At 42.4% G+C, this 19466-nt stretch overlaps 1 protein-coding gene across 2 annotated transcripts in view; it reads right to left on the bottom strand.

Annotated features, from left to right (window-relative positions):
* The window catches only part of LOC121579995 (THO complex subunit 2), a 57263-nt gene that overhangs the window by 2194 nt on the left and 35603 nt on the right, over positions 1-19466 (bottom strand). For both annotated transcript variants that reach the window (XM_041895049.2, XM_041895050.2), the window contains exons 27-38: positions 19045-19176; positions 17956-18140; positions 13506-13681; positions 13185-13287; positions 12383-12783; positions 12189-12247; positions 10611-10646; positions 7487-7621; positions 1208-1274; positions 958-1106; positions 467-543; positions 111-162 (exon numbers count right to left, since the gene is read on the bottom strand). In XM_041895049.2, coding sequence (XP_041750983.2) covers positions 135-162; positions 467-543; positions 958-1106; positions 1208-1274; positions 7487-7621; positions 10611-10646; positions 12189-12247; positions 12383-12783; positions 13185-13287; positions 13506-13681; positions 17956-18140; positions 19045-19176 — 1548 coding nt within the window. In that variant the 3' untranslated portion in view covers positions 111-134. The remainder of the gene's footprint in view (positions 1-110; positions 163-466; positions 544-957; positions 1107-1207; positions 1275-7486; positions 7622-10610; positions 10647-12188; positions 12248-12382; positions 12784-13184; positions 13288-13505; positions 13682-17955; positions 18141-19044; positions 19177-19466) is intronic.

The raw sequence follows: 19466 nt of genomic DNA, 5'->3' as shown, positions 1-19466 counted from the left end.
TATTTCAATTGACTGATTTCCTCATATGAACTGTAACTCAGTAAAATATTTTTAATTGTTGCATGTTGGGTTTATATTTTTGTTCAGTGTAGTATTCCATTACTACTTACCTTCGCTGACTGACCTAGATCACATTATCTGTGCTTGTCGGAGGACTTATGAGTACCACCATTAAGGAAAAAATTCATAAACAGTCAAAGTATTTTCACTTGTTGGATACCTACTACAACGATCAACAGAACATCTACCACGAGGTAGTTGGGTAATAAACATGTCCCTGTGAGATAATAGCAGTTTCTATAAAGACACAATATTTTCTACTGGTCGTTGCCTTGAATAAATTAAATGAAAATATATACAGTACTCAAGCTAATACAATTATAATTACACCAAATACTAGGGCTCCAGAAGTTAATTAATTCCATAATTTCAGTTCTGAAGCATTACCCAGAACATTTAAGGATATTGTTTTTTCTCTTCCTTTCCGCCGCTGCTGTCCCTCTTCTCCTTCTTGTCAGGTTTTTCTTTGTCATGCCTCGACTCCTTTAACAGTAGACAGGAAACACACATGCCAATCAAAACATCACTACTGCCACCAGTGGCACAGAGTACACCTGGGCCACCAATGTGTTGGCTACAAACTGTATGTATGTACAGTACATATGGCCAATAGTTCCTATATGCACATATGTGATGTTGGTGCTGGTTCAATTATTCATCTGCAGCAGCAGCAGCCCAGTTCCTTTACTTATTTAAAAGGGCCAGAGAAGCTGTACAAAAACACACCACTCATGTCATGGCTGGGCCAAGACCATTAAAGCTTAACTGCTTTGACTGAGCAGCAACAAAAACTAAAAAACTATGAGGAGAGACTATGGCCCCTACCTGGGAGGGAAATTACTGAGCCCCACTGTGTTGTGTTCTGCTAGGTTCCAGGACCAGGGCAGTACTACCTACCTTCTTGCCCCCGGAAGAGTTTCTCTCAGGTTTAGCAGACTCTCCCTTTTCCTTGCTGGAGGACTTGGACCTCTTGGTCTTCTCTTTGTCAGCAGAGACCGGGGAGTCTGAGGAGGGACTGGCGCTCTTGCTGTGTTTGTTGGAGGAATCTGGGAGAGAAGAGGAAGAAGAACCAACCATGAATATTGATAATATCCATATTGAATATTGATGCTTTAATGTATGTATTATGTACAGGGATATAACTTACTGGTTCCATTTTCATCTTTTCTGCGTTTGGATTCTAGGCTCATCTCGCGGTCAGTGGTCACATGGTCCTAAAAAAAGATGGAAAATAATTAAAATGCCCACACCAGTAGGGCTGTGGCGGTCACGAAATTTCGTCAGTCGGTGATTGTCAAGCAAATAACTGACAGTCATATGGTAATTTACCGTTAATTAACATGAGCACATTTAGCATCTCCTAGCTTCCACACATAGCCTACAAGCCACTGATGCAGACCTTCTGAACATCTACATTTTAAAAAGTCGAAAAAGTCCATGTAATATAGCCTACACCTTCACAATAAATCCATTCTTTATTTTAGACAGGTCTAAACTAACATGATATGAAGAAAATTTAGTCTATTTCGGGAGAAAAGAATAGCACACTCAGTTGTCGTTATGTTAGGTCCTGATCTAGCTATGCATTATGGCTGTGTGCTACACTAGTTCATTTGGCAGACAAGATTTGCTTAGAATTCCGTGGCATTATTTTATATTATTTTATAGTATGAAGAATACAACTGAACAAAGCTGAATAAAATAGAAAGGATATTTTCTCCAAACGATTTGAAGGAGTTTGCACATGAGGCTATTCTGTGTTGAGCAGTTAACAAAGAAATAGGTACTCCTATATGCTTAATTTAGAGTTATTAATGTAACTTGAGTTGTGTTTAGGCTTGGGCTATATGTTAAGATTTTTAATACATTGTAAGGCTGCATGATGCGACTAATGATGATTTGAAAAAAGTTGCTTGAAAAGGCATGAGCTCTGCTTTGTTTTTTGTGCAGGCTGTACACACTTCATCAGTCTCTCATTCAACATTTAAGAAGCACTTGATAATGCCTCGACTGCCTGCTCCGAAGCACCTCTCATCTCACTCACATGGCTCTCCATCATGTGATCGGGTCTTTCTCACAGGCTACAAGTGAAGACAGACATCGGGGACGCAACTGTGCGCGTCCTTATCCAATTCCGAGGTGCATATTGAAGATATTGGAAGAGCTGACCACATTTACTTTTCGTCAGCCAACAAGATGAGTAGGCCTAACAAACAGCAAAAGCACTAGCCTATGTAAATCTACTATCCCTCATAGTACAAAAGTTGACCTATTCTATTCTGTGCGAGAAATAAATATTCCAACCATAGTCTGGGACAGTTGTGGGATGCGATAGATCCCAAACTAATACAACCACTAGCATAAAAAAAAATTAGGCAGACGCAACAGATCAGAACGTTTATCTTAAAATGTTTAGAAACTATTAGGCTATTTCTTCACATTATAAGTGCAGCAATGTGCACACGGCAGTAGGCTATAAGCACGAATGTTCCATTAGCGGAAAACACCATTATCAAAAGTGACCGCAAATGCAATTATGCATGTAATGCTTTTATTATAAAAGGTGCATTTTTATGGCGAAAATGATCTCCCCAAACTTGAAATTTGCGCGCTGCTTACGTATGCCAGTTAGGCTCTACACCACTTAATGTGCTTAATTTTAAGAAGCTATTTGGCCACTTTAGTTGTGATACAAACCTTATCAAAACACATAGGCCTATGGGTTAGGCTACATGAGGTGTGTGACCATGATTAGAAAAAGTCACAACAAAAAGGCATTGTTTCTTGCCTTAAGCTGGGCATCATTCATAAGTGATAATATATAATTCACAAATGATAGGTTAATATTATCACCCATCAGACTATTCTTGATTTAATCTTGTCTTTACATATAATAAATAATATATGTGTGAAATGTGTTTTGATTTAGAATGGACCATTATCATTCACCTGTCTCGAAACAGGGGCAGGGGAAAAAGACATGTAATCGCTGCACTTCAATAGTGAATGGAGGACACTTTTCCTGTGGTTCATTTTCATGCCAGCCAGGTAGGCTATACTCCTGTTGTAAAGATAAGCAATGTGCTTAATATTGGCTTAATATTAGGAAAGTTGAGAAATAAATATAGTAGGCCTAGCCTATAGAAAGCTGATGGGATCCTCCTCTTTTTAATAGAGGCCATCACTCTGTTTTCTCGTGCAATTGCATAGCCTATAGAAATGTTGAGCAACATGAGCTCACGGGCTCTCATTAAGTGTTTGATTAGATTTTCAACACATTTGCATTGATGTCAGAGTGATTAGAGGGACAATAAAGTGCTGAGTACCAGGCAGTTAGCAAGTTTGGTAGGCTACTAATGACCATCAGCAGCATCAGGGCTTGGAGAAGCCTAATTATCATTATTATTATTATTATTATTATTATTATTGACTGCCTTCATGACTCGTGACCGCCATGTGGCGGTAATACGGTCACCGCAACAGCCCTACACACCAGTAGAAATCCACTTTTTCGAGCTGAAAGAAGATGGCCAGAGCTTACCCATGATGTTGCACGACAATTTAATCCAATAAGTCATAGTTTTAGTAAAGTATGATATATTTGGGCTTGAAGTGACAAATCCGAACAGCCCACATCCGTGTGAATGCAGTGTCTTTTCCTATGATATGAAGTACAAATTGTTTATCCTACGTTTAATTTCAGGGCTGTGTTTCATTTGAATGTTACCACCCACCAGCATGGCATTGTTTATTAATCAGAAACACCTGCAAAGTTATTCCTCTTCACGAAAGATGAGCCAAACAGCCTTGTGTCCACTTGGCAGCCTGAGCCATGGAGAAAAGTACAATATTTCCCCCTTTTTTTATTATCATAATCCATGCGATAATGTCAATTTTCACTTATTTTATAACTAGTCTATATTAAAAATACATAACATACCGGTCAAAAGTTTTAGAACACCTACTCATCATTCAACGGTTCTTCTTTAATTTTACTATTTTCTACATTGTAGAATAATAGTGAAGACATCAAAATTATGAAATAACACATATGGAATCATGTAGTAACCAAAAAAGTGTTAAACAAATGAAAATATATTTTATATTTGAGATTCTTCAAATAGCCACCCTTTGCCTTGATGACAGCTTTGCACACTCTTGGCATTCTCTCAATCTGCTTCATGACGTAGTCACCTGGAATGCATTTCAATTAAAAGGTGTGCCTTCTTAAAAGTTAATTTGTGGAATTTCTTTCCTTCTTAATGTGTTTGAGCCAATCAGTTGTGTTGTGACAAGGTAGGGGGGGGGGGGTATACAGAAGATGCTCTTTTACCAAATAGGGCTAAGCCCATATTATGGCAAGAACAGCTCAAATAAGCAAAGAGAAACGACAATCCATCATTACTTTAAGACATGAAGGTCAGTCAATCCGGAAAATTTCAAGAACTTTGAAAGTTTCTTCAAGTGCAGCTGCAAAAACAATCAAGTGCTATGATGAAACTGGCTCTCATGAGGACCGCCACAGGAATGGAAGACCCAAAGTTACCTCTGCTGCAGAGGATAAATTCATTAGTTACCAGTCTCAGAAATTGCAGCCCGAATAAATGCTTCACAGAGCTCAAGTAACAGACACATCTCAACATCAACTGTTCAGAGGAGACTGTGTGAATCAGGCCTTCACTACTAAAGGACACCAATAAGAAGAAGAGACTTGCTTGGGCCAAGAAACACGAGCAATGGACATTAGACCGGTGGAAATTTGTCCTTTGCTCTGGAGTCCAAATTGGAGATTTTTGGTTCCAACCGCTGTCTCTTTGTGAGATGCGGTGTGGGTGAACGGATGATCTCCGCATGTGTATTTCCCACCGTGAAGCACGGAGGAGGTGGTGAAATGGTGTGGGGGTGCTTTGCTGGTGACACTGTCCGTGAATTATTTAGAATTCAAAACACACTTAACCAGCATGGCTACCACAGCATTCTGCAGCGATACGCCATCCCATCTGGTTTGGCCTTAGTGGGACTAGCATTTGTTTTTCAACAGGTCAATTACCCAACACACCTCCAGGCTGTGTAAGGGCTATTTTACCAAGAAGGAGAGTGATGGTGCTGCATCAGATGACCTGGCCTCCACAATCCCCCGACCTCAACCCAATTGAGATGGTTTGGGATGAGTCTGACGGCAGAGTGAAGGAAAAGCAGCCAACAAGTGCTCAGCATATGTGGGAACTCCTTCAAGACTGTTGGAAAAGCAATCCAGGTGAAGCTGGTTGAGAGAATGCCAAGAGTGTGCAAAGCTGTCATCAAGGCAGTGTGGCTATTTGAAGAATCTAAAAATCTAAAATATATTATGATTTGTTTAACACTTTTTTGGTCACTACATGATTCCATATGTGTTATTTTATAGTTCTGAAGTCTTCACTATTATTCTACAATGTAGAGAATAGTAAAAATAAAGAAAAACCCTTGAATGAGTAGGTGTTCTAAAACTTTTGACCGGTAGTGTATATATGACCATTTTATAAATGGTGTAATTGCATGATAGCATTTTACAAACCCGCTCCCCCCGTAGCCCTATGGTTTTGATCACTCAAGTTTTGCTTCACTACACGCTCCACTGCTTTGATTGGTGTAACGTTAGCAAGAAACCACAAGTGTTTATCCAGATAATGAAAAGGCACCCACGAAAGAAAATTCAAGGAACTTATAGTTAACAGTGCCTTCAGAAAGTATTCACACCTAATGACTTTTTCCACATTTTGTTGTGTTACAAAGTGGGATTAACATTTATTTTTTGTCAACGATCTACACAAAATACTCTAATATCAAAGTGGAAGATAAAACACGAATATATCCTGATTAGATAACTATTCAACCCCCTGCGCCAATACATGTTACAATCACTTTTGGCAGTGATTAAAGCTGTGAGTCTTTCTGAGTAAGTCTCTAAGAGCTTTGCATGCCTGGATTGTACAATATTTGCCCATTATTTAATTTTATTAATGAGTGAAGCTCTGTTTTATCATTTTTGGACAGCCATTTCAAGTCTTGCCATAGATTTACAAGTCAATTTAAGTCAAAGCTGTAACTAGGCCACAGGAACATTCAATGTCATCTTGGTAAGCAATTCCAGTGTATATTTGGCCTTGTGTTTTAGGTTATTGTCCTGCTGAAAGGTGAATTTGTCTCCCAATTTCTGTTGGAAAGCAGACAACCAGGTTTTCCTCTATGCTTAGCTCTATTCCGTTTCTTTTAAGCCTAAAAAACTCCTTAGTCCTTGCCGATAACAAGCATACCCATAACATGGTGCAGCCACCACCATTCTTGAAAATATGAAGAGTGGTACTCGGTGATGTTGGATTTGCCCCAAACATAACGCTTTGTATTCAATTTCTTTGCAGTATTACTTTGTACCTTATTACAAACAGTATGCATGTACAGGCTTCCTTCTTTTCACTTTGTCATTTAGTATTGTGGAGTAACTACAATGTTGTTGATCCATCCTCACCTATCTCCTATCACAGCAATTAAACTAACTGTTGGCCTCATGGTGAAATCCCTGAGCGGTTTCCTTCCTCTCCGGCAACTGATTTAGGAAGGGTGTCTATCTTTGTAGTGACTGGGCGTATTGATACACCATCCAAAGTCAAACGTTTATAACTGCACCATACTCAAAGGGATATTCAATGTCTGCTTTTTTTTAAAAATCCATCTACCAATAGTTGTCCTTCTTTGCAAACCATAGTAAAACCTCCCTGGTCTTTGTGGATGAATCTGTGTTTGAAATTTACTTTTCGACTTGGGGACTTTACAGATAATTGTATGGGATACAGAGATGAGGTAATCATTTAAAATAATGTTAAACACTATTATTGCAAACAAGTTGAGTTCATGCAACTTATTATGGGACTTGTTAAGCAAATGTTTACTCCTGAACTTATTTAGGCTTGCCATAACAAAAAGGTTGAATACTTACTGACTGAAGACATTTCAGCTTTTCATTTTTTATAAATTTGTAAAAATGTCTAAAAACATAATTCCACTGACATTATGGGGTATTGTGTAGATCAGTGACAAAAGCTCTATTTAATCCATTTTAAATTCAGGCTGTCAAGGGGTGTGAATACTTTCTGAAGGCACTGTAATTTGAGGTGCCAATGATCATGAGCCAATCATTTCACTTCCCCTGTGAGAACCATGAGCACGGGCTGACTTCTTTGAGGACGGTGAATCATAACAATCTCACCAGTCTTGACAATCAATGCAAAACAATAACATATAGGTTAGAATTCTTCGGAAGTATTTGTCTTATCAAATCAAGATGGGAACAAGCACAAGATCAGATAAGAACACTCCTTTCCCCCTTGGAGTCCACCTTTAACATCTCTCCCTTGCTCTCTCAATGCAGTATGGCATCTAAAATACTCACTCTCTTCCTGTCCTTTCTGTCTTTGTCTTCGGCCTTCTTCTCTTTGGAACGGCCCCGGGTATTCTCTGACTCTTTCTTGTCCGTCTCCCTCTCTCTGCTCTTGGACCGCGCGACCGAATTGTAGTTGATGTGGTGCTGTAAGGAATGAGCATACAAACAAACACAGACCAAAATAGATTAAAAATTACATTGCATGGCATTCTGTCCACTTACTGGAGGATACCTTGAAACGTGTGTGCTGAAATCTGCCTGTCCTCCTGAGTATGTGTGTACCTATTACCAAGCCATTAACTTTAAAATATAAGCCCATATGCCCAGGCAGACCCTGTACATTCTACTATGTGTTGCTGATCATTTAGTGTAAACGAACCGCTAAGTGGCTGACAGTTAGTTCCTGGAGGAAAATCACTAGGAAATATAGAGCAGCTTCATAAACTGGAGATAGAAGAGAAAAAGAGATCGAAGAGCAGAGAATTCTGGGACCAAATCAAACACACCATGTGATCCTGATTCAGATAACAAATGATAAAATACACTTAAGAAAAATATAAACGCAACATGCAACAATTTCTACTAATTTTACTGAGTTATAGTTAATATAAGGAAATCAGTCAATTGCAATAAATTAGGCCCTAATCTATGGTTTTCACATGACTGGGATATGCATCGGTTGGTCACAGATATCTTTAAAAAGAAAGGTTTGCCCCATGCAGTGCGACATCTCCTTTGCATAGAGTTGATCAGGCTGTTGATTGTGGCCTGTGGAATGTTGTCCCACTCCTCTTCAATGGCTGTACGAAGTTGATGAATATTGGCGGGAACTGGAACACGCTGTCGTACACGTTGAGCCAGAGCATCCCAAACATGCTCAATGGGTGACATGTCTGGTGAGTATGCTGGCCATGGAAGAACTGGGACATTTTCAGCTTCCAGATCCTTGCGATATGGGGCTGTGCATTATCATGCTGAAACATGAGGTGATGGCGGCGGATGAATGGCACAACAATGGGCCTCAGGATCTCATCACGGTATCTCTGTGCATTCAAACTGCCATCGGTAAAAAGCAATTGTATTCGTTGTCCGTAGCTTATGCCTGCCCATACCATAACCCCACTGCCACCATGGGGCACTCTGTTCACAACGTTGACATCAGCAAACCGCTCGCCCACACAACGCCATACACGCTGTCTGCCATCTGCCCGGTACAGTTGAAACCGGGATTCATCCGTGAAGAGCACACTTCTCCAGCGTGCCAGTGGCCATCCGTGGTGAGCATTTGCCCACTGAAGTCGGTTACGAAGCCGAACTGTAGTCAGTTCAAGACCCTGGTGAGGACGACGAGCACGATGAGCTTCCCATAGATGGTTTCTGGCAGTTTGTGCATAAATTCTTCGGTTGCGCAAACACACAGTTTCATCAGCTGTCCGGGTGGCTGGTCTCAGATGATCCCGCAGGTGAAGAAGCCGGATGTGGAGGTCCTGGGCTGGCGTGGATACACGTGGTCTGCGGTTGTGAGGCCGGTTGGATGTACTGCCAAATTCTCTAAAACAACGTTGGAGGTGGTTTATGGTAGAGAAATTAACATTCAATTCTCTGGCAAAAGATCTGGTGGACATTCCTGCAGTGAGCATGCCAACTGCACGCTCCCTCAAATCTTGAGACATCTGTGGCATTGTGTTGTGTGACAAAACTGCACATGTTAGAGTGGCCTTTTATTTTCCCCAGCACAAGGTGCACCTGTGTAATAATCATGCTGTTTAATCAGCTTCTTGATATGCCACACCTGTCAGGTGGATGGATTATCTTGGCAAAGGAGCAAGGCTCACTAACAGGGATGTAAACAAATTTGTGCACAAAATTTGAGAGAAAGCTTTTTGTGCGTATGAAAGATTTCTAGGGTCTTTTCTTTCAGCTCATTTAACATGAGACCAATAGTTTACATAGTGTTTATATTTTTGTTCAGTGTAGTATACTGGAACATCAAACATTTAAACAAGATTGACACTACAAAGTTAAACTCTATCCCTAACTCGGTGGTCAGAGGAGAAGTAAGGTGTATCATCATCAGTATTCAGACACCAAACAAATATCAATACATCTCCCTCATCAACAACTAGGTCACCAGTGACTGCAGCTCAGTCAAGAGAGCATAGATATCATCCCAACAACTTCACAGTGAACCATGAGTGTGGACTGTGGGCACTGCGGGCGGTAGATCAAAATAGCAGACTAGCACTGGCCACTGACAGCAGAGCACTGCTACCTGTGCGCTGTCTAACTCGATACAAATTCAACAAGCCAACCGTGTACCTGCTGTATGAATTATTCATCTAGACCATCTCTAGCTCAGTCTGCAGGGGGAGAGAGGGAGAATCTAGACAGAGGAACATCTGTGCTATGGCTACTGATTTGAGTGCAACCCAATATATATGGACTAAGGCTTATAGGGGTTTTGGTGCTGAAAAGGAATGGCAGGCTTTGGTCTTAAAACGAGCCAAAAAAACTACAGCTTAATAAAGACTAACTGTTTCGCTTTAAACGAATATCAGAAATCAATATGGAACAGAGGCGGATGGATGAAGGTGTGTGTGTGTGAGAGAGAAAAAGAGAGACAGGTCTGTAATGTGGGCTCAATAGAGGATTACTCTCTCCTTCTCATAGTGTTTTCACAGCACATCACACGCATAGCTAATGAGTCTTCCGCCCGGGCAGGCATCAGAGACAGCCTTAGAAAGTGATCACAGGCAGAGGAAGAAACGCCGCCTGCTTAAAACAATCAGGACCTTTTCACACAACAGTCTGCCATCCTGGACATCTCTCTAATCTTTCCCATGACTCCACCGAACTCATCAAAACTTAGTGTGGAGGTCTGGCTGCCTGGCACAGAGTGGACTTAAACAGGCATGCCTAAGGTGATATCTCAGGTTTTACTATTCAGCAATGACTTCTTATGCAAGTCAGATTTATTTGGACACTGTCTGCAAAATGGTACATTTTCACATTCAATAAGTGTAATCATCCAAGTACTTCTAACTGACCCCCTCCTCATAGCACTTGGAGAAAGAAAATGAAGATAACAGTCAAGGTGAATAGTGATAGAGTAGTGTTTAGGAGGAGTCCAAACCTTGGATGCAGAGTCCTTGGGTTCGTTGCTATTGTCCTGTAGGAATGAATGGAGATGACAGATGAGCTGGGGGGGGGGTTGTCAGACAGCAGGTCAGGAGAGAGTCGGGAGGAGGGGGGTTTCAGGGGCTGGACGGACCGACGTCACACTTCCTTCCCCCTTGACCTCTGACCTTCAAGGACTAAGGCTTTCACAAGGTTATTAAAAGAGAGGAGAGTTCATTTATCTTTAACAGGGGTCATCTCATCAGCTTTACATTAGATTAGAAAAACCCTGAGAAGTGAGATGAAAGTGTGTGATTTTTTTCTACAAAAGATTCTCTGGGATTAAATGCAGCATCTCAAAGAGGCCTACAGAACACTTTGTTTATAGTGCATGTGGTGTAAACTAACAAAACAACTGAACTGAGTGTGTGTGTGTGTATCTGACAAATGAATTGAATTTCATGTGTGCTCTGCTCTCCTATGTTTTAGCACTCTGTTGTTGTCACTTACAGTTGAGAATGGATAAGACACAGGGAGCCTATCTCTCTGGTGGTAGTAAACATTAAGACCTATCACAAGCTTCAAGCGGTTTAGGCAACGCTCCAGCAGATCCAGAAGGCTTCGCCCACACTTTCTCTCTCCCTCTCGTGCTCTCTGTGGCGGTAGGCAGGCTTTATTTTCCTCCTGTACTTTTGGCCGGTGTAAAACTGAGGCTCTGCCTCTCCTCTCTTGCTCTCCGTGGGCCTGGGTGCTGGTGGTGCCTGGGGTTCCCACTGCGCGTGTGATAGGGTGGTAGGGGTGATGAGGGGGGTTGGTGGTTGTAGGTGGACCACAGGAGCGACTGACTGTGTACACATCTTGAGTGGAAGCGTAGGTACAGACTGAGGCTGCATGCGGGCCTTTTGAACAGATCAGAGCTAACAGCTAGCAGCAGATACCGAGACTTCTTCTGAAGACACTGTGCGACTCCGAACTCAGCCCACCACCCCTGCTGGATTCCCGCAGATTCAAAGGAAAATAAAAACACGTCACACCACTTCAACCAAGAAATCTTCTCAGCTTGCCGGAAAATGGGGAAAAAAAACTCTTAATCTTGGGTGCTATTTTGAACTGGGAAAATACCAGGGGGATCTTAGAGGGGGAAAAAATCCAAATAAATCTTCTTTTCAGCTTGCCAGCAAAAAACGAAAAATCTCATGACTTTGGAAGCAATTTTACTTGAGGAAAAATATCACTCTCAAAAAAAGAAAAAGGGTGGGGAATACAGGAACACATATTCCTCTCTTCTCCAAGGCACTTTTACTGCTTTCCTTCACATTAAAATAAATTAATATTTCAAATAATCGATATATACATTATTCTCTTGGCTAAGTCCTTGATGATTATCCCCACTCAGGAAATATATTAAGGAAAAGTCCAAATGGAATTATTTTCAAACTCCCATGGTTTACGAAGGTGATTCCAGACGGGGCTTTCCTGTGTGTATGAGAACTCTCCTTGGTGATCTTGAGGGCCGATGGAACACGCAACAGTTGGGAACGATCCGGCAGAAAGGGAAGAAACACGGGCTCAGCTTTCCTCAGGCCATACTAACCTTAAGAGAGGAAGAGTGGGATGGTGAAGAGTGGGTATCGAGTTTTCGCCTTTTGTGATCTGGAAAAAAAACAGGAGGATTAAATTAATTTCTAATTTCAACTGGCACATTCAAACTAATAGCTCCAATTACCCCTTGACAACCAGCAGAAACAGTATAAGTGCAGAGCCAGTGTTGGCGGTAAGGTTGCTTACCCCTCTCAGATTCAGCAGACTCAGATCGGGGAACTGGAGACTTGAGGGACACAGACACAGCACTCTTGTCTCCTCCCTTCTCCTTGATCTTGGGCTCCTTGGCGCCAGTGTCGCGCTCCCTGGACAGCTCCTTGGGCTCTCCGTTGCCGGCTTTGGCCTTGTTGTCCTCTTTGCTGCTCTTCTCCTCCGCCTTCTGCTTGTCCCGGTCTGCCTTGGGCATCTTCTCCTTACCCTCGCGTGGCGCCCGCTCCTCCTTGCCACCTGCTCCTCTCTCGTCCCTCTGCTTCTCCCTCCGGCTCTCCCCCTTGGTCTCCGGTGTGCTGCCTGGAGTCTTCTCCTTCTTCTCTTTCTTCTCCTTCCCGCTCTTTTCCTTGTCATCCCTCTCTTTGAAGGCTTTGGTGCTGCGAGGGAAACAGAATGGACATGGTTCAGAGTTCAACATTAACATGCAACGGATGTGCAGATAAGCAAAAGCCAAGAATGATTCAACTTTCTCTTTTAATAGTCATTTAAGAGTCATTCTTTAATACCTGGATAGAATCATACATGAGGCAAAACTTCAGATGTCTAGTCTTTATATCCACCAGTTCAAAGTGCTGTGTTAGATTCCAATCTGGGGATTCACTGACTCACTAATATTCAAACAATTGATTCTCTTTCCTGTTTTATTCAGCCTTTTTAAAAACATATTCATGAGCAATAGCGTAATAGTTGAGAACAGTAAATAAATGAATAAATCTATATCTAGTTGTTTCCCAGCCCCAGCGCTGTTTGGCTGCTGTTGGCTAGTCTCCATGCCTACCTGTTAGCAGCACCATTCCCGTTGCTGGTGGTCACTTTGGCCGCTGTGCTGTTGGCTTTGTTCACTGGCTTCGCCGCCCCCTGAGATTTATCCTTGGATCGGTCTATCAAAACATGAAGCAGCAACAGCATGAACACAATGGCCCTTTCAATAAAACACATTTCCTCATGCTAATTAAGATTCTAAACACCTGTCATATTGTGTGACATGTAACCACAAGGGAAATATCATTGTCAGGGGGAGGAATGTTCTAATATTTTCCTCTAATATTATGACAGAAGGCCAGACCCAGTGCATACTGGTTGGATCTCCCCCACTCACCAGCGTCCTCGCAGGCTCCCTCCTCAGTCTTGCTGGTGTTGGTGGTAGGCTTGGCTGTGGTGCCAGGGCCATTCAGCTGGCTGGCAGTGGTGGCGCTCCGCACCGGTTGCTCCTTGTGGTGGAACTCATTCTCAGGGACCATGTGCACCTTCCTGCCTTTCAACTGGCCAGAATAGCTGTAAGATGCACAGAGAGTTTACACAAGGTACAGGCAGGGCAATCACACAGCATCACACCCCATACACATGCCAAACTAAAACACCCATAGACACACCACAGCTACAAAACACTACCACATCGGCAATTAATAATAATTATAACATCTCTCCACTTCCACACACACCAGGGTTTCCGTTAGCCGGTAATGGCTGGCTTTTGTCTGATATATATATTTTTTTAAGACGATGAATAACATTGGTGCCAGCCAATTGTCTGGGGGAAGAAGAAAGCATTCCATTGCAAAATAATGCTTGATAGCCTATTAATTGATGGAAATACCAGTTGATGTAAAATACATTTGACTGGTCATGATTATCGGTCTATAGGTTCATGTGCACAATTTAGTGGAATTAAACTTGCGTACAGTACAGTGAGGGAAAAAAGTATTTGATCCCCTGCTGATTTTGTACGTTTGCCCACTGACAAAGAAATTATCAGTCTATAATTTTAATGGTAGATTTATTTGAACAGTGAGAGACAGAATAACAACAAAAAAATCCAGAAAAACGCATGTCAAAAATGTTATAAATTGATTTGCATTTTAATGAGAGAAATAAGTATTTGACCCCCTCTCAATCAGAAAGATTTCTGGCTCCCAGGTGTGTTTTATACAGGTAACGAGCTGAGATTAGGAGCACACTCTTAAAGGGAGTGCTCCTAATCTCAGTTTGTTACCTGTATAAAAGACACCTGTCCACAGAAGCAAGCAATCAATCAGATTCAAAACTCTCCACCATGGTCAAGACCAAAGAGCTCTCCAAGGATGTCAGGGACAAGATTGTAGACCTACACAAGGCTGGAATGGGCTACAAGACCATCGCCAAGCAGCTTGGTGAGTAGGTGACAACAGATGGTGCGATTATTCGCAAATGGAAGAAACACAAAATAACTGTCAATCTCCCCCGGCCTGGAGCTCCATGCAAGATCTCAACTCGTTGAGTTGCAATGATCATGAGAACGGTGAGGAATCAGCCCAAAACTACATGGGAGGATCTTGTCAATGATCTCAAGGCAGCTGGGACCATAGTCACCAAGAAAACAATTGGTAACACACTACGCCGTGAAGGACTGAAATCCTGCAGTGCCCGCAAGGTCCCCCTGCTCAAGAAAGCACATATACAGTTTGCCAATGAACATCTGAATGATTCAGAGGAGAACTGGGTGAAAGTGTTGTGGTCAGATGAGACCAAAATCGAGCTCTTTGGCATTAACTCAACTCGCCGTGTTTGGAGGAGGACGAATGCTGGCTATGACCCCAAGAACACCATCCCCACCGTCAAACATGTAGGTGGAAACATTATGCTTTGGGGGTGTTTTTCTGCTAAGGGGACAGGACAACTTCACCGCATCAAAGGGACGATGGACGGGGCCATGTACTGTCAAATCTTGGGTGAGAACCTCCTTCCCTCAGCCAGGGCATTGAAAATGGGTCGTGGATGGGTATTCCAGCATGACAATGACCCAAAACACACCGCCAAGGCAACAAAGGAGTGGCTCAAGAAGAAGCACAATAAGGTCCTGGAGTGGCCTAGCCAGTCTCCAGACCTTAATCCCATAGAAAATCTGTGGAGGGAGCTGAAGGTTCGAGTTGCCAAACGTCAGCCTCGAAACCTTAATGACTTGGAGAAGATCTGCAAAGAGGAGTGGGACAAAATCCCGCCTAAGATGTGTGCAAACCTGGTGGCCAACTACAAGAAACGTCTGACCTTTGTGATTGCCAACAAGGGTTTTGCCACCAAGTACTAAGTCATGTTTTGCAGAGGGGTCAAATACTTATTTCCCTCATTAAAATGCAAATCAATTTATAACATTTTTGACATGCGTTCTTCTGGATTTTTGTTGTTGTTATTCTGTCTCTCACTGTTCAAATAAACCTACCATTAAAATTATAGACTGATCATTTCTTTGTCAGTGGGCAAACGTAAAAAATCAGCAGGGGATCAAATACTTCTTTCCCTCACTGTATATTAGTTATCACACGCGTACAGAATACAGATACAGAGCCTTTGAGTGGAAAATCAGTCAGACGGTGCAAGAGCTGCTGCTGCAGCATCTTGAGGTGCTTTCAAGACAACTGGGAACTCTGGAAAAATACAAGGTCAAATCATGACGTCAGTGATCTTCAGGTTGGAAAGTCGGAGCTCTAGAAAGAGGCCTGAGTTCCCGAGTTGGAATTCCAAGTTGAATGACCGTTCAAAATATTTTTCCCAGTCGGAGCTAGTTATTTTCCCAGTTGTCTTGAACACACTGAATTCGGAAGTCTGAGATTTCCCAGTTCCCAGTTGTTTTTTTTTTTTTTTTACAATTTAGTCATTTAGCAGACGCTCTTATCCAGAGCGACTTACAGTTAGTGAGTGCATACATTTTACATACGCTGCATCAAATGGCAATGGAAGGCAGGCTTGATCAGCGCGTCACACACAACTTTGCAATGAGCTGGAGGCAGTATGCATTTTGAAAACCAATACTTAATTGTTTGAAACCTGAACGTTTTAATACGAGGCATGTCTTACCTTGCTTCAAAGTAGCCTATTAGATCTCTTCTCTTTCTACATTTCTAACAGATATTTTAATCTCTGTCACATGAAACTGCTCGCATGTGCATTGCCCTTTTGACAACAGTGTTTTCATGCTAATTACAGTATGGAACGTACATTTGTGTGTAACCTGCTGCCTTGTGCACATTGCTGTGATTATAATGTGAAGAAATAATAGTTTAACATTTTAAGCTAAACATTCTGATCTGTTGCATCAGACTCATTGCTTTTTAACGTTTTTTTTATTTTTATGTAGCATAGTCCTACTGGTTGTATGAATTTGGGATCTATCGTCCCACAACTGTTCCAGGGTCTGTTTGGAATTGGCCATTTCTTTCTCGACAAGCTGACCAATAGAATAGGTAGCCTAAACGTTTCTACTATAGTACAAAGGCTAGTGATTTTGTTGTTCATTACTCGTCTTGTTGGCTGACGAAAAGTAAATGTGGACAGTTGTTCTAACACGTTCAAAGTGCACATCAGAATTTGGTAAGAAGGACCGCACATCGTTGCATCCTCGACTTGCATGTCCTGGTAATATGAATTACCCTATTCTAAATGTGATTTCTGTCATTTTGAGCACGGTGGGTGGAAACCCACCAAATGCATATAGGTCCGGTATATTTCTCAAATGTCTGGTAAATTAAAATGTTGCTGGTCAAATGTCCGGTGCCACATTTTCCAAACAGAAACCCTAACACACAAACACATACACAGGGGATCAGTGTGTGTCTCTAAGTGAGGATTTGACAGGTACATCCCGTAAAGCTCTGTAGAGGATTATGTTTGTCTGTTTAGCTGTCTCCAGTGCTTTACAGCTGCACCACATGACTGACGGAGTCCCAGGCTGTTGGGCAGACAGCCAGGCAGCTATACTAGACCCACACCTTAATGAATGATCAGCTCTCATTACCCCATCAGCTCCTTAAGCATCATCCTCTACTACTGACCTCAAGACAAAGTACCTGGATCACTTATCTGATCTCACAAATCTGTTTAGATAATCCACAACAAGTACTTCCCATTGTAAATAACATTACATTTACATTTACATTTTAGTCATTTAGCAGACGCTCTTATCCAGAGCGACTTACAGGAGCAATTAGGGTTAAGTGCCTTGCTCAAGGGCACATTAACGTCATTTAGCAGACGCTCTTAGCCAGAGCGACTCACAAATTGGTGCGTTTACCCTATAGCCAGTGGGATAACCACTTTACAATTTGGGGGGTTAGAAGGATTACTTTATCCTATCCCAGGTATTCCTTAAAGAGGTGGGGTTTCAAATGTCTCCGGAAGGTGGTGAGTGACTCCGCTGTCCTGGCGTCGTGAGGGAGCTTGTTCCACCATTGGGGTGCCAGAGCAGCGAACAGTTTTGCCTGGGCTGAGCGGGAACTATGCTTCCGCAGAGGAAGGGGAGCCAGCAGGCCATATGGATAAAAGTACAACTCAACCTTCCCTAAAGATAATTCATCCAATACCACTTCATCTATATCACTGTAGTTCTTCTGCATGAAAAGTACACACCTCCATTTAACACCACCCTTAGTGGGTACTAGCTACACAACGAACTGACAAACCCAACAGCAAAACACTTGTCACTTGCGCCCAACAATTAACTAAAACCCCACAATGCTAGTGAACTGTCTGTGATTGTGCTGCACTGCAAACAACATGGCTGGTGGACTCCGTGTTACCCCATGGCCAAGGCATAGAGGTCTGGCCTCTTCTCCTTCTCCTCCAGACAGATCTTGTGGACGCGGCACTCCAGCGCCTGGCCCAGGTTCAGCACTTTGGGGTAGCAGGGCAGGATCTTGGTCAGCACGATGAGGATGTTCCGGATGTGGGTGTACTCCCCCGTCTCCAAGCAGTGGACTGATGCCTGGAGGGCACAGAGGGAGAGAGGGGAGGAGGGGTGTATTGTTACTGCTGCATTCACACATTCCCCTGACCTCTGATTATACTGTACATATACAGAGGAGACCGGACTCTTCATGTTTGAGGAGCTTCTCACCCAGAGCAGGTACAATTTCCTGCTAGCATTGTCTGTCACGTTTCTTTTCAATTAAAGTATTACATTCTGAACAATGGCGGTAATACAGTCACCGCAACAGCCCTACTGTTGTTGTCACCTTCTGTTGCATTACTCAACAAGTGTTTCAATAGCAGGATATCCTCAGATTAAAAAATCTACAGGCTTGGCTCTAGATTACACCCATCTATGTATACTTTACATTCTTTGTGAGATCAGACATCACTATAACCCAAGTGTTCATATTCAAAGTTGCTTCCATTTCTGCGCATCTAATTTGTAAAATTTCAACTGTATTAAATTCATACTTTTTTCAATTCCACAAAAAATTTAACACCCATCAAAATATCTTTATTCTCTTTCTTGTGATGTAAGTGTCAAGACGATGCGTTAAATCCCCGACAAAGCTTCAGCGTTCTTATAGATGCAACAGAAAGACAATGCATTCCATTGAGCTCATTTCAGCCATTACCGGGGTGTGTTTGACAGGTCATTACAACATTTCCGCGGTCGTAACACTAATGGGAAAAAACGACAGGCACAAGCAAGAGTACGAAAGAGTCACAGGAGTAAAATGAAAGCAATCAATCCAGCGAGATTTATGTGACAAGCAGATTGTACACCCCTCAAACACAGGAAAAGACAGATCCTCAGGTTGGAGGGGCATGCATGTTGCTAAATTAATGGGCGTTAATAAGACAAATAGAGCAGATTGACTTCTTCAGAAGGCTTTGAAATAAAGGGAGGAACTCACTTTAGTCAGCTTGTAGTGCCATTTGTGCACCACGTGTCTGAAGTTCTCATAGTCCAGCTGGTCTGCTTTGTTCCCTCCGTCGAAGCCTGTGGCTCTGAAGATGGTCAGGAAGCCTGGGTAGTTACCACACTCCTTGAAGAGGGGACAACACGCAGACAAGATTAAGTGTTAACACTGGTTACATGTGCATTATACAGCTTCCACACTTGTGTGAATGTTAGTAATATCAGTAGATAATGTTGCCCAACCCCAAATCAACTCCTAGCCCCTACACCCTATGCACTTGAGATCTGAGAAGATGTAACGTGAGAGAGAGCGAGAGAGAGAAAGAGGATGTAATGTGTGTGTGTGTGAGAGTGAGTGAATGAGTGTGTGTGTGTGTGAGAGAGTGAGTGAGAGAGCGAGAGGTGCGTAGTGGGTAC

This window comes from Coregonus clupeaformis, chromosome 13 (genome assembly GCF_020615455.1).
Source record: "Coregonus clupeaformis isolate EN_2021a chromosome 13, ASM2061545v1, whole genome shotgun sequence".
NCBI lineage: Eukaryota > Metazoa > Chordata > Actinopteri > Salmoniformes > Salmonidae > Coregonus > Coregonus clupeaformis.
This window is presented reverse-complemented; position numbering and strand designations above follow the sequence as displayed.